The sequence below is a fragment of the Oncorhynchus mykiss genome, chromosome 7 (genome assembly GCF_013265735.2).
Source record: "Oncorhynchus mykiss isolate Arlee chromosome 7, USDA_OmykA_1.1, whole genome shotgun sequence".
NCBI lineage: Eukaryota > Metazoa > Chordata > Actinopteri > Salmoniformes > Salmonidae > Oncorhynchus > Oncorhynchus mykiss.
The window spans coordinates 78,006,698-78,027,942 of record NC_048571.1 but is presented as its reverse complement, the minus strand read 5'-3'; the positions used below and the strand labels follow the sequence as shown (position 1 = coordinate 78,027,942).

The 21,245-nt window shown below is 43.3% G+C and overlaps 1 protein-coding gene across 4 annotated transcripts in view; it reads right to left on the bottom strand.

Annotated features, from left to right (window-relative positions):
* Positions 1 to 21,245, bottom strand: part of LOC110529037 (protein CBFA2T2) — an 81,165-nt gene that overhangs the window by 16,863 nt on the left and 43,057 nt on the right. For 2 of the 4 annotated variants that reach the window (XM_036984128.1, XM_036984129.1), the window contains exons 2-4: positions 9,300 to 9,479; positions 8,417 to 8,658; positions 6,032 to 6,121 (exon numbers count right to left, since the gene is read on the bottom strand). In XM_036984128.1, coding sequence (XP_036840023.1) covers positions 6,032 to 6,121; positions 8,417 to 8,658; positions 9,300 to 9,479 — 512 coding nt within the window. The remainder of the gene's footprint in view (positions 1 to 6,031; positions 6,122 to 8,416; positions 8,659 to 9,299; positions 9,480 to 21,245) is intronic. The other 2 variants (XM_036984130.1, XM_036984131.1) reach the window with 1 other exon arrangement.

Genomic DNA, 21,245 nt, shown 5'->3' with positions numbered 1-21,245 from the left:
AGTTCTGGAAAACTGTTAAAAACCTGGAGAATAAACCCTGCTCACAGCTGCCCATGTCCCTTAAAGTTGATGATGTGGTTGTTACTGACAAGAAGCACATGGCTGAGGTCTTTAATCACCACTTCATTAAGTCAGGATTCCTATTTGACTCAGCCATGCATCCTTGCCCGTCCAACATTTCCTCATCCCCCACCCCTTCTAATGCAACTAGCCCCGATGCTCCTCCCTCTTTTACCCCTGCCCCGCTACAAAGTTTCTCCCTGCAGGCGGTCACTGAGTCAAAGGGGCTAAAGGAGCTCCTTAAACTTGTCCCCAAAAAAACATCTGGGCCACCCTTTCTTCTTTAAGGTTGCTGCCCCCATCTTCGCCAAGCCTGTCTCTTCTCTCTGGGGAGGTTCCCATTGCTTGGAAGGCAGCCACGATTTGTCCTTTATTTAAAGGGGAGTACAAGATGTTATAGGCCTATTTATATCTTGCCCTGTTTATCAAAGGTGTTGGAAAAACTTGTACTGTAAATAATCACCTGACTGGCTTTCTTGATGTCTATAATATTCTCTCTGGAATGCAATCTGGTTTCCGCTCAGGTTATGGATGTGTCAAGGCAACCATAAAGGTCCTCAATGATGCCACCATTGCCCTTGATTCTAAGCAATGTTTTGCTGCTATTTTTATTGACTTGCCCAAAGCTTTTGATACGGTAGACCATTCCATTCTTGTGGGCCGGCTAAGGAGTATTGGTGTCTCTGAGGGGTCTTTGGCCTGGTTTGCTAACTACCTCTCTCAAAGAGTGCAGTGTATAATGTCAGAACATCTGCTGTCTCAGCCACTGCCTGTCACCAAGGGAGTACCCCAAGGCTCGATACTCGGCCCAATGCTCTTCTCAATTTACATCAACAATATAGCTCAGGCAGTAGGAAGCTCTCTCATCCATTTATATGCAGATGATACAGTCTTATACTCAGCTGGCCCCTCCCCGGATTTTGTGTTAAACGCTCTACAACAAAGCTTTCTTAGTGACCAACAAGCTTTCTCTACCCTTAACCTTGTTCTGAACACCTCCAAAACAAAGGTAATGTGGTTTGGTAAGAAGAATGCTCCTCTCCCCACAGGTGTGATTACTACCTCTCAGGGTTTAGAGCTTGAGGTAGCCACCTCATACAAGTACTTGGGAGTATGGCTAGACGGTAAAGTTAAGTCTATACTTGGTTTCCTCTATCGTAATCTCTCTTCTTTCACCCCAGCTGCCAAACTAACCCTAATTCAGATGACAATCCTACCCATGCTAGATTATGGAGACATCATTTATAGATCGGTAAGGGTGCTCTCGAGCGGCTAGATGTTCTTTACCTATCGGCCATCAGATTTGCCACCAATGCTCTTTATAGGACACATCACTGCACTCTATACTCCTCTGTAAACTGGTCATCTCTGTACACCCATCGCAAGACCCACTGGTTGATGCTTATTTATAAAAACCCTCTTAGGCCTCACTCCCCCCTATATGACATATCTACAGCAGTCCTCATCCTCCTCACTCACACATCCGTTCCGTAGAGACACATTCTGTTAAAGGTCTCCAAAGCACACACATCCCTGGGTCGCTCATCTTTTCAGTTTGCTGCAGCTAGCGATTGGAACGAGCTGCAACAAACACTCAAACTGGACAGTGTTATCTCAATCTCTTCATTGAAAGACTCAATCATGGACACTCTTACTGACAGTTGTGGCTGCTTTGCATGATGTATTGTCGTCTCTATAATGCTTGTACCGTGTTTTGTGCTGCTGCCATGTTGTGTTGCTACCATGCTGTGTTGTCATGTGTTGCTGCCATGTTGTGTTGCTACCATGCTGTGTTGTCATGTGTTGCTGCGATGTTGTGTTGCTACCATGCTGTGATGTCATGTGTTGCTGCCATGTTGTGTTGCTACCATGCTGTGTTGTCATGTGTTGCTGCCATGTTGTGTTGCTACCATGCTGTGTTGTCATGTGTTGCTGCCATGTTGTGTTGCTACCATGCTTGGTTGTCATGTGTTGCTGCCATGCAATGTTGTTTTCTTAGGTCTTTCTTTATGTAGTGTTGTCTCTCTTGTCGTGATGTGTTTTGTCCTATATTTTATTTATTTTATTTTTTATCCCATGCCGCGTCCCCGCATGAGGCCTCCGGCCTTTTGGTAGGCCGTCATTGTAAATAAGAATTTGTTCTTAATTGACTTGCCTTAAATAAAGGTTAAATAAACAAAAGTTCACACCACAGGAACAAAAATGCAATACCCTGATCTGATCTTGTGCAAATGCAAAGTAAAGGTCCTATTAAATCCAACTGACATGCCCACAAAATTATCATAAAGTGATGTTTTCACGTGAAAATCCTGACACGCGTCCACGACATATTTACATATCGTAGGACGTCACGGAAACAGCATGGCGATATGGCAGAGACACTAGACAGAAATGTGTCACTGAGGAAGCCCAGAAGGAGACATACAACAGATCTCTCCTTGAGAGAGACGCCTGGAGAACAGACACACTCTCTCTCACACATGCACAAACACGTGCCCACACATTTGCACACACACTGGCACACACACTCACATACCATCTCTCCCTCGCCTGATAAGCGTTAGCCTCCTCACTGTTTCTGCACCCTGACTGTTTCTGCCCCCTGACTGTTTTGTTCCTGCCCCCTGACTGTTTCAGCACCCTGACTGTTTCAGCCCCCTGACTGTTTCTGCCCCCTGACTGTTTCTACCCCCTGACTGTTTCTGCCCCCTGACTGTTTCTGCCCCCTGACTGTTTCTGCCCCCTGACTGTTTCTGCACCCTGACTGTTTCTGCACCCTGACTGTTTCTGCCCCCTGACTGTTTCTGTTGCTTTCACTAAATCACTGAAACACCCAAACACACAGTCCATCACTCATCACTATGTAGAGACGGACAACCACCCCAAACCACAACCACAACCACAACCGCAAACCCCAACCACAACCCCCAAACCCCAAACCTCACTTCAGATCAGGGTTTACTTTAGGAAAATGTGGCGCCGGACTTTTGACTGTCCACATTTACTTTTCGTCATCCAACAAGACGAGTAACGAACAGCAAAATCACTAGCCTATGTCAAAACTACTATAGTAGAAAAGTTTAGGATATATATTCTATTGGTCAGCTAGTGGAGAAAGAAATAACGTATTTCAAACAGACTGCGGGACAGTTGTGGGACGATAGATCCCAAATTCATACAACCAGTAGGCCTCGGCTGCATGAAGCAAATGTTAAAAAGCAATGAGTCTGATGCAACAGATCAGAACGTTTAGCTTAAAATGTTGATCAACTATTTTTTCTTCACATTATAAGTGCAGCAATGTGCACAAGGCAGTAGGCTGCGCACAAATGTTTGTTCCATAATGCACCAAGTTGGAAAACACCATTGTCAAACGGGCTCTGCACATGCGAGCGGTTTCATGTGACAGAGATGAAAATATCCATTAGAGATGTAGAAAGATAGGAAATATAATAGACTACTTTGAAGCAAGGTAAGACATGCCTCATAATGTGTATTAAAACATTCAGGTTTCAAACTATTCATTATATGTTATCAAAATGTTGCCGTTTGATGCCGCGTTCAAACAACTGGGAACTTGGAAATCTCCGACCTTAGTGCGTTCAAGACAACTGGAAACTGGGATAAAAACAAACTCAGACTGGGAAAAATAGTTTTCAGCGGTCATCCAACTCGTAATTCCAACTCAGAAACTCTGGCCTCTTTCTAGAGCTCCAACATTCCAACCTGAAGATCACTGATGTCATGATTTGACCTCGTATTTTTCAGTGTTCCCAGTTGTCTTGAAAGCAGCACAAGATGCTGCCGCAGCAGCTCTTCCGCTGTCTGACAGATTTTCCATGTGTGATAAATAAGATACATAAATATACTGTACACACATAGCAATTTAATTCTACAAAATTATGCAAATTGACCTGTGTGTGTCTGTGTGTAGTAGAGAGAGAGAGAGAGAGAGAGAGAGAGAGAGAGAGAGAGAGAGAGAGAGAGAGAGAGAGAGGAGGAAGACAAGCATCACATGCCACTATCAGAATGCTGGCACCCTGGTAGGAGGTAGAGAGAGAGAGGGACAGGTGAAAAAGTGATGAGCAGAGGCAGAATGAAGTAAAGGAATCCCCCTCCCTCTCTCTTTCCATCCTTAATGAACAACAGGCCCAAGTGTTCTTATAATTACATGCACTTCCTCATTTCCCCCTTCTCCACTTAAGACCCTTGCCCCCTCTCTTTATCCCCTTCCTTACCCGCCTCTCGACCCCTACCTAGGGCCTCTCGACCCCACCCCTACCTAGGGCCTCTCGACCCCTACCTAGGGCCTCTCGACCCCTACCTAGGGCCTCTCAACCCCTACCTAGGGCCTCTCAACCCCTACCTAGGGCCTCTCAACCCCTACCTAGGGCCTCTCCACCCCTACCTAGGGCCTCTCCACCCCTACCTAGGGCCTCTCCACCCCTACCTAGGGTCTCTCGACCCCTACCTAGGGCCACTCGTCGACCCCTACCTAGGGCCTCTCGTCGACCCCTACCTAGGGCCTCTCGACCCCTACCTAGGGCCTCTCGACCCCTACCTAGGGCCTCTCGACACATATGTTGTCTGTCAGTTAAGCGCCGGTCTCTTTTTCTGCTGGACGGACGCAAGATTGGCGAAGCCGGGCAAACCTGAATGACTGCCTTCATTTAATGCGACACAGAGCCCCATAAAAGAAGAGAATGGTTTATAGTCATGTTTCACACTTCCGAGCTCTCTCTCTCTCTCTCTCTGCCACAATGGTGCTACGGATGGAGAGAGAGAGAGAGGAGGAGAAGTTGAGGGGCATCGTAAATTACGAAAATTCATCTCTGATATGTTTTCAGACAGTTGTGGTTTCGGGAAAAATGAGGTAACCCGTGGAAAAAGAGCAGATTTTCACCAGCTGAAAAATCGAGCAATAACAGCGAGAAATGTGACTGGTTGGAAGATTTATGCTCAGGTCTCATGAGGGTAGCTCTTAAAAATACTACTATTTCAGGCCCCCATGTTGCAAAGTTGCTGAAAAGCCCAATAAAACAACCCCTGTCGCTCGTTAAGTCAGCGCATACAACTGCATTGTTACATTGGGAACGACTGAAAGGCAATAAATTCAATCCCCGATTCCAATTTCCTTTTTTATGACAAATGTCTGGCTGTTAAATATTCAATGCGATTATAATATTTTTTGCCCATTCTAATTATGCTACCATCTACATGCAGTTTCTCATGATTTGTTTGCATATTTGCGTTATTATTGGTTTATTAAATGCTAGACAATGACGTCCAAAGATTTCTGAGAGAATTGTAATTATAATCCTCTGTGCCAGAAGCTCCTCTACGCTTCATGAAAAGAATCTGTCCCAAATAACACCCTATCCTCTATATAGTGCACTTCTTCCCATAGAGGCCCGGTCAAAAAAAGTGTACTCTATAGGGAATAGGGTGCCATTTGGGATGAACTCTAGCTTTTACCTTCAATACAAACATCTGGTTTTTCCCACTCCTGATTTCATGACTAATTATACGCAGTCCTTGAGTCATTGTAAACCTCCTCCGAAACATCAAAGGCCTTGTGAGGAGGACAAAGAGGAACACTGTAGCAGCAAAGGCCTGGATTCAGTTATGAATATTCACAGCACAGGGAGAAGGAAAGATAGAGGGGGGAGAGAGTGAGAGAGAGAGAGAGAGAGAGAAGGGAAGAGTGTGTGAGAGAGAGAAGAGAGAGAGTGAGACAGAAAGAGTGAGAGAAGAGGGGAGAAAGAGAGAGAGAAAAAGGGGAGAAAGAGAGTGAGAGAGATATAAGAGATATAAGAGGGAGAAAGAGTGTGAGAGAGAGAAAGAGAGAGGAAAGGAAAGAGAGAGAGAGGGATAAAAAGAGAGAGGGAGAGAAAAGAGAGATGTGAAATAAAGAGTGGAAATAACAGAGAGTAACAGGGAAACAGAGAGAAAGAGAGGAGGTAGGTGTTACCTTGAGGAAGGGAATGACGAAGGGCCTCAGGGGAAAGTTGGTGGCCTCCTGGAGCCTTGAGTGGAACTCCTCGATGGTGACTGTTGAATTCTGGGACACATAGAGGAGAGATCAGCCAATCACAATTTACCTCTCAAAGTTCAGTTTATTTGTCTCCATCACTGAGCTTGACATTGTGCGTGTTCCAGATCAACTACATTGCAGCTGCCACACTGAGTCCATTTGTAGATCAGTCCAAATAGATTCTCTCATACATGAGGATAGACTTGAATCCCTTTGAGTGTCCAGAGAAATAACTATATGGCACCAAAAGTCAGTTTCCCTTTCAACTGCTGATCAACTTGTTCAGGGATGAATGATGTGCAACAGATTATATGTACAGTGGGGAGAACAAGTACTTGATACACTGCCGATTTTGCAGGTTTTCCTACTTACAAAGCATGTAAAGGTCTGTAATTTTTATCATAGGTATACTTCACATTGTCATGGGTATACAATCACATTGTATGATTTTTAAGTAATTAATTTGCATTTTATTGCATGACATAGGTATTTGATCACCTACCAACCAGTAAGAATTTCGGCTCTCCCAGACCCCTTAGTTTTTCTTTAAGAATCCCTCCTGTTCTCCACTCATTACCTGTATTAACTGCACCTGTTTGAACTCGTTACCTGTATAAAAGACACCTGTCCACAGACTCAATCAAACAGACTCCAACCTCTCCACAATGGCCAAGACCAGAGAGCTGTGTAAGGACATCAGTGATAAAATTGTAGACCTGCACAAGGCTGGGATGGGCTACAGGACAATAGGCAAGCAGCTTGGTGAGAAGGTAACAACTGTTGGCGCAATTAATAGAAAATGGAAGAAGTTCAAGATGACGGTCAATCACCCTCGGTCTGGGGCTCCATGCAAGATCTCACCTCGTGGGGCATCAATGATCATGAGGAAGGTGAGGGATCAGCCCAGAACTACACGGCAGGACCTGGTCAATGACCTGAAGAGAGCTGGGACCACAGTCTTAAATAAAACCATTAGTAACACACTACGCCGTCATGGATTAAAATCCTGCAGCGCACGCAAGGTCCCCTTGCTCAAGCCAGCGCATGTCCAGGCCGGTCTGAAGTTTGCCAATGACCATCTGGATGATCCAGAGGAGGAATGGGAGAAGGTCATGTGGTCTGATGAGACAACAATAGAGCTTTTTGGTCTAAACTCCACTCGCCGTGTTTGGAGGAAGAAGAAGGATGAGTACAACCCCAAGAACACCATCCCAACCGTGAAGCATGGAGGTGGAAACATCATTATTTGGGGATGCTTTTCTGCAAAGGGGACAGGACGACTGCACCGTATTGAGGGGAGGATGGATGGGGCCATGTATCGCGAGATCTTGGCCAACAACCTCCTTCCCTCAGTAAGAGCATTGAAGATGGTTCGTGGCTGGGTCTTCCAGCATGACAATGACCCGAAACACACAGCCAGGGCAACTAAGGAGTGGCTTCGTGAGAAGCATCTCAAGGTCCTGGAGTGGCCTAGCCAGTCTCCAGACCTGAACCCAATAGAAAATCTTTGGAGGGAGCTGAAAGTCCGTATTGCCCAGCGACAGCCCCGAAACCTGAAGGATCTGGAGAAGGTCTGTATGGAGAAGAGGGTCAAAATCCCTGCTGCAGTGTGTGCAAACCTGGTCAAGAACTACTGGAAATGTATGATCTCTGTAATTGCAAACAAAGGTTTCTGTACCAAATATTAAGTTCTGCTTTTCTGATGTATCAAATACTTATGTCATGCAATAAAATGCAAATGAATTACTTGAAAATCAAACAATGTGATTTTCTGGATTTTTGTTTTAGATTCCGTCTCTCACAGTTGAAGTGTACCTATGATAAAAATTAGAGACCTCTCTACATGCTTTGTAAGTAGTAAAACCTGCAAAATCGGCAGTGTATCAAATACTTGTTCTCCCCACTGTAGGTATAATGTGCAGCACAGGACTCAATATGTTGCAGATGGGGCCTGTCAAAACCAATACAGTGTGTCCATTTGGGCCACATATACTGAATATACGGCCATATTCCATTGAATGAAAACATCTGACGAAATAAAATCCAGCCCAACATAAATAACACATACTGTCTTTTCTATTTTGGGCAGATATTTGTCCTGGTATTGAAAGTAACATATTCATATGTTTAAATATTTTATTCTACATATATCACTTAAATTTGATTTGACTCCATTCAATTCAGTTCAACTAATTTCAATCATCGAAACACATCTCAAATCAAATGCAACTATGTTGACATATCAATAAGTGACAATGTGTTATGGGAGTTTCCATCCATCTATTTCTACATCATTCCTGAAATGTTTTATCACCCACTCACCACGAGGGCCAGCACCAGGTTGCGGACACTCTCTCCGATCTCGGGCGAGATGTCATTGCCGAACTGCTGCAGCGTCGTCAGGAAGCGTTTGAGCTTGCTGAGCTGTCGGGCGCCGCATGTGGCCGGGAGCTGCTGATTGGCCAGCGAGGAGGAAGATGAGGAGCTAGGCCCATTGCTGTAGCGCTGGGGCGGCGAGGGCACAGCATTTAGGGTGGGCGGGGAGTGGTGGATTCCATTGGTCACTGGGGGAGGGAAGAGGCGGGACGGGGAGGGAGAGGAGCAAATGAGAGGTCGGCGTAGGAGGTCAAAAAAGTTTATCAAATGTGGTCCGACATGGGAGGTAGTACTTCGACTGGATGGGCTGATGCAAATGCTACAGAGGGACAATACATATCACATTCATTATCGAATCACCAGGTCTTTCATATGGAATCCTTATTTACACCTATCTGATCTAGGCCAGGTTGCAGTACAGGCCTTTGTGACAACAAAGGGGGCTTTATAAATACATGTTATTATTATATGGCCATAAAGTAAAGCAGACAAAAAAGGAAGCCTTTCAGATATATCAGAATACTCCAAAATCGTTTACCACACTGCTCTAATTCATCTATGGATAATGGATATTACGAGGCTGCAGACCCAGGACGCTCCTCTATGGGGAGCTAGTGGTGGTAAGAGTCTTGACGTCCCTTAAATTGACTGTCAATAAAGCACAAATTGAATCGTGTACTTTCTTCATTACTTCCAGGTTTATGGGTACATTTCCTGCTGTACTTCCTGGTTGCCGGTCCACCCACCGGGGCCTCATTGACTTGAATGGGGATGACTGCTCCAGTCATTCTATTTCTATGGTAAGAGTGCTAATATCTGTGGTACTCACGAGTGGTGGAGGAGAAGGAGGCTGGCCGGGGTCCGCTGGGGTTCACGGAGGGCAGGGGCGGCATGGTGGCGCTGCTACTGCTGGGGACTGGTCTGGGGACTGGTCTGGGGACTGGTCTGGAATGAGTCTTGACATCCACAGGAGAGCCGGGCATGGCAGGGGTCTTCTTCTCACCACTGTCTGAGGAGGGGGAGAGAGGGAGGGAGGGAGGGAGGGGAGGGATGTGAGGGAGAAAGAAGGGAGGGAGAGAGTAGGGATGGAGAGATAGGGGAGGAAGAGAGAGCGAGAGAGAAGAGGAAGGGAGAGAGAGGGAGAGAGAGAGGAGGGAGGGGAGGGAGAAAGAAGGGAGGGAGAGAGAAGGGAGGGAGAGATAGGGGAGGAAGAGAGAGCGAGAGAGAAGAGGAAGGGAGAGAGAGAGAGAGAGAGAGAGAGAGAGAGAGAGAGAGAGAGAGAGAGAGAGAGAGAGGAGGGACAGGGTCAATAGGTGCATGACAGAGATGTTTTGTGGTCAAGGTGTTCAAACAGCTGCACGTATGTACACACACATTCATGCAAAACATTATCTTGACAATTCATTAATGTAGCTTCCATGAAAACAATGATTAAACAAACTAAAACATGGCTGAATGCACTGTAATATCATGTCTGACATGACACTATCAAAATTGTGACATCCCTCTTTCTTGTGACTGGTGACACATGTGGCTTGAAGACTGAAGAAGCCAGTGAGAGAATCTACAGTCTTAACTTTTGTCTTTCTTTTTTTTTTTTTTATCTTTATTTTTGTAGAAGTAGGTTTGCAGTCTGGTTTCCATCATCAGCCACTCAAATTACAAACCCACATAAACACACACTATCCTCAGCATCAATGTGTGTGTGTGTGCCAACTTGACACAACTGTGGGAAGCGTTGGACCAGTATCCCTGTGGAACACTTTCACAGTATCCCTGCGTCCACACCTGACTAATTCAGGCTTTTCTGAGGGCGAAAGGGTGGGGTGCAACTCAATATTAGAAAGGTGTACACCCGTTTGCCCTCAGAACAGCCTCAGTTTGTCGGGGCATGGAATCTAAAAGGTATCGAAAGCGTTCCACAGGGATATATGGCCCACCCTCTGAATGGCACATACACAATCCATGTCTCAACTGTCTCACTCTCAAGGCCTAAAAATCCTTCTTTAACCTGTCTCCTCCCTTTCATCTATACTGACTAAAGCGGATTTAACAGGTGACATCAACAAGGAATCATGGCTTTCACCTGGATTCACCTGATCAGTCTTTGTCATGGAAAGAGCAGGTGTTCCTAATGTTTTGTCCACTCTGTGTGAGTGTTAGGATGAGTGACTGAACATTTCCAGACTTAATATTATCAATGTCCCCAGCTTTTTCATGGAAGAAAAAAACAGCAGAACCTCCCCCTCCTCCACCCTCCTTCTGCCCCTGGTAGAGCAACCAGATGTCTTGGGGTCTAGCCTTGCCTTGACATGCTCAACCCTTCCATTGAGATCCATGGCAGAAGTGCTAATGAAGAAAAGCCATTGTGTTTGTGGAGAAGAATGGCCCTTCATTGAGCCAGTGGGGCCGAAGAAAGAAGGAAAAGAGGGCGGGAGCTATTTCACGCTTTACTAACAAGATCGCAAAAGCTTTTGAATGTTAAACGCATACTTCTCAATATGCTACGGCCAATGAATGAAATGAATGGGACCACCAGATCAGGGGATGGGGGAGAGAGGGAGAGAGAGATGGTAATAATCTTTAGATCAGTGGGCATCTGTGTTCGTCCGATCCCCATGAAGACTGGGTCTGGTCTCTATTTGGAGTGGATCAGATGCTTCCAACTGCTTTTAGACAGATGATTAACAGACAATCAGTTTTAAAGGGTAAAAGGTTGGGTGAGAGGTTCCTTGGTTTTAGGGTTTTTCTTTAGAGCCAGACTATTATGCTCTTTTGATGTCATGAACTGAGCATCTGCCTTCATACACAAACATATGAATGCAACAGCCAGTACTTCAGTGATTTTTAAGCGTGTTTGACAATTTGATGGAGAGCGATATGGCATTTAATATGCCAGCATGTGATGATAAACAATTAAGGTAAAAACTAGGAAATCAAAAAACAGGCCACTGCAGGATGTGGTTCCACTGTGGACTTGATGGATGGAATCCAAAGGAGGGGCTCCCGATGACAGAGTTATTTGGCATGTTGAAATAACCAATACGCCTCATGACTTGGTGGTTCGTAGACATACCCCTTTAGAAAAAGGAAAAGCAACAAAGGTATATGCTTGCTTACACCGAAAACATGAGTTGTTTCAGCTAAATATTATTAATAATTATTTTATTATTTATTTTTTTGTTTATTCAACTTTTTGGTAAAAGTGGTATATGAACTTAATACTTTTAGTTGGGCTAAACGTAGCTCCAACAATAATTCTGTCAACTTAAAAATATGTGTTTGCTCAAATTGTCTCATATGTTCATTCAACTAGAAATGTGGGCATGTTACCTAAAAAAGTCTGTGGAACTAAACACACAGTGCTTTTAACAGACAATGTTTTCCACTTACATATTTGACAAACATAATTACATTGTGCATGTTCATTTATACAGTAATTAATAATCAACATGTCCTCATCTGGGATTTGAACTCACAAACTCTTGGTTCACTTTGCACTCCAAAGTAAATCTTAGCTCTGTTAAAATTACACAATATTTGATTTATCATAGTGATTAAGGAGTAAAAATATGCCATACCAACATCAAGACAACAACAGTAAACAGAAAAACCTAAATTGATTAAATAAGAAAATCGAATCAGCTTTTTGACACAGACATGGTTGCGTAGCAGGAAGATTGGGGCAGCCATGAACCAAGAGGTTGTGTGTTCAAATCCCAGGTGAGGACATGTTGAATGCATGTCAACATGGGTTAAATATGTAAGTTAAAAGCACTGTGTTTGTAACCAGTCGCACACCCATTTTTAAATAAGATGCCCAAATAATAATTTATATTCGAATGAACATATGAGACAAGTTGAGTAAACACATTTTAAATTGACTGGACCAACTAAAAATGTTTAGTTCAGGTAAAAAGGCTGTGGAACCAGATACTTAATAACAGGGGCGCAACTTTGGTTTTAGAAGTGGGGGGACGACGACATTGATATGTATATTTTTTTATCCAGTTGGATAAACACTCTAAACAGCCTACCCAACTGCTCGGAGGTGACCGCATGGTCCTAAAGCACGCCGTTGCCTTTTGTATCACATTCCAATGATAAAACCGGGGGGCGGGGGACAAAAACTGAATTTCAGAATGTGGGAGGGACATGACCCCAGTGAAAGTTGCACCCCTGCTTAATAATAATGAATTGAAACAACTAGATTTGTGGATGTTTTTTATACAGTGTAATACTGAAGTACATGTACAGTTGAACTCGGAAGTTTACATACACCTTAGGCAAATACATTTGAAATCCAGTTATTCACAGTTCCTGACATTTAATCCTAGTAAAAATTCCCTGTTTTAGGTCAGTTAGGATCACCACTTTATTTGAAGAATGACAGAGCTGGTGTAACTGAGTCGGGTTTGTAGGCCTCCTTGCTCACACAGGCTTTTTCAGTTCTGCCCACAAATTTTCTATAGGATTGAGGTCAGGGCTTTATGATGGCCACTCCAATACCTCGACTTTGTTTTCCTCCCTCATGATGCCATCTATTTTGTGAAGTGCAACAGTCCCACCTGCAGCAAGCACCCCCACAACATGATGCTGCCACCCCCGTGCTTCACGGGTTGGGATGGTGTTCTTCGGCTTCCAAGCCTCCCCCTTTTTCCTAGAACATAACGACGGCCTTTATGGCCAAACAGTTCTATTTTTGTTTCATCAGACCAGAGGACATTTCTCCAAAAAGTACGATCTTTGTCCCCATGTGTAGTTGCAAACCTGAGTCTGGCTTTTTTTTGGCGGTTTTGGAACAGTGGCTTCTTCCTTGCTGAGCGGCCTTTCAGGTTATGTCGATATAGGACTTGATTTACTATGGATATAGATATGTTTGTACCAGTTTCCTCCAGAATCTTCACAAGGTCCTTTGTTGTTGTTCTGGGATTGATTTGCACTTTTTGCACCAAAGTACATTCATCTCAGGCATTTGGAAACTGCTGGCTGATTTCTTTTGATTTTCTATGATGTCAAGCAAAGAGGCACTGAGATTGAAGGTAGGCCTTGAAATACATCCACAGGTGGAATGTACACCTCCAATTGACTCAAATGATGTCAATTAGCCTATCAGAAGCTTCTAAAGCCATGACATAATTTTCACGCTGTTTAAAGGCACAGTCAACTTAGTGTATATAAACTTCTGACCCACTGGAATTGTGATACAGTGAATTATAAATGAAATAATCTGTTTGTAAATAATTGTTTGAAAAATGACTGGTGTCATGCACAAAGTAGATGTCCTAACCGACTTGCCAGAACTATAGTTTAACAAGAAATTTGTGGAGTGATTGAAAAATGAGTTTTAATGACAACAACCTAAGTGTATGTAAACTTACCGACTTCAACTGTTGAATTAGTAAAGCCAGCAGACAAGCATGTGCACACACACACATTCCCACACAACAGTGAGGGTTCACCTGAACTCTCTGGATTGCAGCGCTGCACCCTGCCATTTGACCGCTCGCTCTGCCCTTGCATCTGAGCCCCGGTTTGACTCTACCCTCCCTTCATTTCTCACCCTATTCTTGTCCTCCCCTCTCTCCTTCTCTCCATCTCTCTCTCTCTCCGCACCCCATGGTCTGCCTTCTATCGCTCCACCTGTTCAAGAGAGCAGGAGGGGCAGGAAGAAAGGCTATACACAGCAATTTGGGCTTCTGTCTCGCACACACGCACGTGGCACCGTGACGGAAACACACAAGCACGCACACACACACACACACACCGTGCCAGCACTTGACAGAGAGCAGCCTGGAGCACACACACTGGTTCCAATGTCTCAATAACATGATCCATGGGACGTATAGCTCCACAAGTCTCAATAACATGATCCATGGGACATGTAGCTCCACACGTCTCAATAACATGATCCATGGGACATGTAGCTCCACACGTCTCAATAACATGATCCATGGGACATATAGCTCCACACGTCTCAATAACATGATCCATGGGACATGTAGCTCCACACGTCTCAATAACATGATCCATGGGACATGTAGCTCCACACGTCTCAATAACATGATCCATGGGACATGTAGCTCCACACGTCTCAATAACATGATCCATGGGACGTATAGCTCCACACGTCTCAATAACACGATCCATGGGACATGTAGCTCCACACGTCTCAATAACATGATCCATGGGACGTATAGCTCCACACGTCTCAATAACACGATCCATGGGACGTATAGCTCCACACTTCTCAATAACATGATCCATGGGACGTATAGCTCCACACGTCTCAATAACACGATCCATGGGACGTATAGCTCCACACGTCTCAATAACACGATCCATGGGACATATAGCTCCACACGTCTCAATAACACGATCCATGGGACATGTAGCTCCACACGTCTCAATAACACGATCCATGGGACATGTAGCTCCACACGTCTCAATAACACGATCCATGGGACGTATAGCTCCACACGTCTCAATAACACGATCCATGGGACGTATAGCTTCAAATCAAATCTTATTAGTCACATGCGTTGAATACAAGCCCCTAACCAACAAAGTACTGAGTAAAGGGTCTGAATACTTAAGTAAATGTGATATTTCTGTTTTTTTATTTTTAATAAATTAGCAAAAATGTTTAAAAAAAACTGTTTTTGCTTTGTCATTATTGGGTATTGTGTGTATATTGACAAGGGAAAAAAACAATGTAATCAATTTTAGAATAAGGCTGTAACTTAACAAAAAAGTCAAGGGGTCTGAATACTTCCCGAATGCACTGTACAGCTTCATAATAACAATATCAGTATTAATGAGGATGACGTCTCAATAACACAATCCCTTGGACGTATAACTTCGTAATAACAATATCAGATCTGCCAACACAATAGAAAGCTGATATGCAACTCTATCCTCTGAGTAAACCCCTCCATTGCTTCCAATACATTGATTTGTGTTTAGTGGTCCATATGTACAAAGTGTATCAGAATATATGAGTGCTGATCTAGGATCACTTTTTCATTTTATATCAGTTTTACCTTTTAGATCATAATATGATATGAACGGGGACACCTGATTCTAGATCAGGACTCCTACTCTGAGAAGCTTTGTGAATATGGGTCAGAGTGCATCTATCTCAAGTCAAAAGAATAGACAGTATTAAAACAACTATATTTCTTTCCAGTTCCTTTACCAAGCACTGTCACCTGAGACCCCTACTACTGTCAGTCTGTCACTTGAGACCACTACTACTGTCAGTCTGTCACCTGAGACCCCTACTACTGTCAGTCTGTCACCTGAGACCACTACTACTGTCAGTCTGTCACCTGAGACCCCTACTACTGTCAGTCTGTCACCTGAGACCACTACTACTGTCAGTCTGTCACCTGAGACCACTACTACTGTCAGTCTGTCACCTGAGACCCCTACTACTGTCAGTCTGTCACCTGAGACCCCTACTACTGTCAGTCTGTCACCTGAGACCACTACTACTGTCAGTCTGTCACCTGAGACCCCTACTACTGTCAGTCTGTCACCTGAGACCACTACTACTGTCAGTCTGTCACCTGAGACCACTACTACTGTCAGTCTGTCACCTGAGACCACTACTACTGTCAGTCTGTCACCTGAGACCACTACTACTGTCAGTCTGTCACCTGAGACCACTACTACTGTCAGTCTGTCACCTGAGACCACTACTACTGTCAGTCTGTCACTTGAGACCACTACTACTGTCAGTCTGTCACCTGAGACCACTACTACTGTCAGTCTGTCACCTGAGACCACTACTACTGTCAGTCTGTCACCTGAGACCACTACTACTGTCAGTCTGTCACCTGAGACCACTACTACTGTCAGTCTGTCACCTGAGACCACCACCACTGCCAGTCTGTCACATGAGACCACTACCACTGCCAGTCTGTCACCTGAGACCACCACCACTGCCAGTCTGTCACATGATGGACACATCAAGCAGCTGGCACATCAGCCAAAACACACGCACACACACACACACACTGACTAACACGTAAAATAATAGTCTGGAAAGTAATTCTGTAGTGTACATATTAACTGAAGTTGTTTCAAAGATATGGTTTATATTAAAAATAAATAAATACATTCTGTGTAAAGGAGAGTAGAATAGAATCTAATAGACTAGGGCTAGATAAGAGTAGAATAGAAACCAATAGAATAGGGCTAGATACGATTAGAATGGAATCCAATAGAATAGGGCTAAATAAGAGTTGAATATAATCCAATAGAGTAGTGCTAGATAAGAGTCAAATAGAATCCAATAAAATAGAGCTAGATAAGAGTCAAATAGAATCCAATAAAATAGAGCTAGATAAGAGTCAAATAGAATCCAATAGAAAAGGGATAAATAAGAGTAGAATAGAATCTAATAGAATAGGGCTAGATACGAGTAGAATAGAATCCAATAGAATAGGGCTAGATAAGAGTAGAATAGAATCCAATAGAATAGGGCTAGATAATAGTAGAATAGAATCCAATAGAATAGGGATAGATAAGAGTAGAATATAATCTAATAGAATAGGGATAGATAAGAGTAGAATAGAATCCAATAGAATAGGGCTAGATAAGAGTAGAATAGAATCCAATATAATAGGACTAAATAAGAGTAGAATAGAATCCAATAGAATAGGGCTAGATAAGAGTAAAATATAATCTAATAGAATAGGGCTAGATAATAGTAGAATATAATCCAATAGAATAGGGCTAGATAATAGTAGAATAGAATCCAATAGAATAGGGCTAGATAAGAGTAGAATAGAATCCAATAGAAGTAGAATAGGGCAGAAATGGGGAGTCTGACTGAACAAGCATCTAAATAGATTCATATGTAATTTAAAGGTAGGTGGGGACCATGTCAGAAAAGTGAAAATATAAAGCACTTCAAAAACATTTGATAAAGAAATATCAACAACAACAAAACTATTAAACACTTTTTCTTAAATCTTTCATCTTCATTTATTCTTCATAGATAGACATATATTGTGCTCCTCTCCTGTGCACCAAGTGTCTCTAATCTCCCACTCTAATAAGCATGCAATCTAACAGCTGTGGAGGGGGAGAGAGAGAGAGAGACATGAGAGACAGAGAGAGCGACAGAGAAAGGGAGACACGAGAGAGAGAGAGCGACAGAGAGAGAAAGAGCAAAAGAGAGAGAGAGAAAGAGAGAGAGAAAGAGAGAGAGAGAGAAAGAGAGAGAGAGAGAGAGAGAGAGAGAGAGAGAGTTTGAGTTTTTATAAAACCTTTATTTTTTACTCAAGTGTTAACATAAATAATGACACACTGCCTTTTCAGAAATGAAATAACAAAATGTAATTCCTAAACAAAAATAAATACATAACATATACATTCAACTTATTTCAGCAGCAAAAAATAATTTCCCCTCCTCTACAAAACAAAGTGCTCCTTCGTAAGCCCACTTCTCCTCAAATAATAGGAGATCTTTTACAGCTGAAAAGAACTCAAAATCTACTTTTATTCTTGCTTTCACTAAACCTTTAAAAACACATCTTACATCCTGCCCATATCCCGTTTCTATCTTATGTTTCCTACTCAGAAAAATTGACATCTTAGCTTGTCCCAAAATAAAATTTAACATTTGACATTTTCTTTTCTGTTGTTTACTATATTGAAACCCCAAAATAAAAACAGTGTTATTGAAAAACTCCCCTACAGCTTTAAACAAAGATTCCAACATTTCCAATAGCGGTTTTATCCTCTCACACTCCAAAAAACAGTGAAAAATGGTTTCTCTTATATTACAAAAAGGACATCCATCTCTAACATCTGAGTTAATAACAGATACAAAAGCATTAACTGCAATGATGCCATGTAAAACCCTCCATTGCATATCACCAGTACCCTTTTGTAACGGTGGTTTGTACAGTGCTCTCCATGCTGGCTTTACCTTGTCATCAATGCCCAATTTTACCCTCCATGGAGTATCTTTTCTATTTTTCAATTTATCTTTATTCAACACCTTGACACACCCCCTATACAATTCCTTCCCATTCACCTCATCCAAACCCACCTCCTCCAACCCTCTCAAATCCAGCAATAACGCCTTTCTTTCTGACTCTGGGATATTTGGTGTAATCCCTAGTTTTGGAAATGAGACGTCTTCATCTTGCACCTTCTTCTTGTGGCTACTAAGCATATCCCATTCTTCCGCTGACAGAGCCTTCCTACAGCTCCCCAGCATTTGTCCGACAATCCTTTCCGACCTCATCCCCAAATGTTCTGCCACCCTTCTTCCATCCATTAAGGCGGGCCCAGCCATGGCCATTAACTGTCTTAAGGTGATGATTTTCCCCTTCACCAGAATCTTGGAGAAATGTGGAACAGCTGCAGTTGTACAGTCCAGTCTCGCCCCATACACCAGAGGTTCCTCCAACAGCCAATGCACTGACTCCGCTGAAGTTCTTCTGGACACCTTCATTATGCTCCACACTCTGAGAAGGCCTCTATAAAACGGAGGTACTCCCTCCCTAGAAATCTGGCTACTATCAACCAGAAATAAAGCCTTCTTTAAACCTAATCCTCCAACCCTCTGTAATATAAGACCTGCCACCCCTCTCCACACCACATTTTCCGGTCCATAAAGCAGCCTTTGAATGAACTGAAACCGGAAAGCAGCAGCCCTACTAGCAAGATGTACAAGACCTTGTCCCCCCTCCTCTTTTGACAAATACAAAACACTTTGTGGAACCCAGTGATATTTATCCCAAAAGAAATCCACAATAATTGCCTGTATCTTAGCCAGAAGGCCAGATGGTGGTTCTAAAACTGACAACCGATGCCACAGTGCAGAGGCAATCACATTGTTAACTATAATAGTGCGCCCTCTATATGACATACGAGATAGTAACCAACGCCATCTCCTCATCCTCCCTTCCACCATTTCAACCACCCCACTCCAATTTTTTTCCATAGTCCCCTCATCTCCTAGATACACTCCAAGATACTTAAAACCTCCCTTACACCATTCCAGCCCCCCTGGCAAAGCCATGATCCCTCCAGACCATTCTCCAATCTGTAAAGCACAACTCTTTTCCCAATTTACCTTTGCAGAGGATATTCCCCTAAAACGATCAACCATTAGACTCAAGCTATCCACCTCCGCTTGATTTTTCACTAACACAACTACATCATCAGCATAGGCTGAAAGACGAATAGGAGGAATATCCTCTGAAAGGCACACCCCTGCAATGCGACTTCTAATGCTATTTAGTAGTGGCTCTATAGCAATAGCATATAACATCCCAGACATAGAACATCCCTGCCTAATACCTCTACACACTTTAAAAGGAGCACTCAAACCACCGTTAACTTTCAATACACTTTCAATGTCACCATATATCACCTTTATCATGGCAATAAAACCAGAGCTGAACCCAAACGCCTCAAACGTGTGCCATAAATATTGATGTTCAACTCGGTCAAATGCCTTTTCCTGATCAATTGAAATTAGACCAGCATCCAACCCAATAGCCCTAGAGACGTCCAAAAAATCACGAATCAGAGAAATGTTATCCCCTATCTGCCTGCCAGGAACACAGTAGGACTGATCCGTATGTATGATTTGCCCCATCACCTCCCTCAGCCTGTTGGACAAAGCTTTTGACAATATCTTATAATCAGTACACAATAAAGCCACCGGCCTCCAGTTCTTCACCTCCCTCGGGTCACCCTTTTTGGGCAGTAGGGTGAGGACAGCCCTTCTGCAGCTTATTGGTAGTAACCCTCCGGTTAAACTATCATTAGCTACTTCTAACCAATCCTCTCCCAACATAGCCCAAAAAGACTTAAAAAAGTCAACGGGAAGCCCATCAATGCCTGGTGCCCTTCCATTTTCCATGCCTTTTAATGCAGTGTATAAATCCTGCAAAGACAATGGTTGCTCAAGCTCAACCTGAGCTTCTGCAGGCACCTTTGGGAGCCCATCAAAGAACTGCTGTGTCACTGTTTTGTCCTCTTTGTACTCACACTTGTAGAGCTCAGCATAGAACTCTACTGCCCTCTTTCTGATTTCACTAGGGCTAGTGAGCTCTTGTCCAACAGCTGATTTGAGACAATGAATAATTTTTCTTTGTCCATTCTTTTTCTCTAAACCAAAGAAAAATTTGGATGAGGCATCCATTTCAGATATGCCCTGAAATTTACTTCTCACCAGTGCCCCCTGTGCTCTGATACCCAGCAGATCTGCCAATGCAGCTTTTCTCCTCTTGAGGGCCTGAGTATGGCCTCGATCTCCTGTGGTCTCAACCAACGTCATGAGTTCCACTATTTCAATCTCTAGGGCTTTCATTGATCTGGTGATATCCTTGGTGACATTCCTCGTGTATTGATTACAAAATTGTTGAATCTGTATTTTCCCTATATCCCACCATTGTTGAAGGGATACAAAACTGGCCTTTTGAGCCCTCCACCTCTCCCAAAAAATACTGAAACATTTCCTGAAGTGAGCATCACTCAATAAAGTTATATTAAAATGCCAGTATGCGCTTTTAGGTTTTACATCGTTAATGAACACCACCTCTGTTATTAAACAATGATCAGAAAATCCCACTGGAGTTATCACACTTGATTTACAGACCTGAGATTGATGCTCAAAAACATAAAACCTATCTAACCTGGCCATAGAGATGATGTTCTCTCTCACATGCGCCCAGGTGTACTGCCTTGTTCCTTCATGTTGACTCCGCCAAATATCACACAGTTCATTTGTTACAATAAGGCG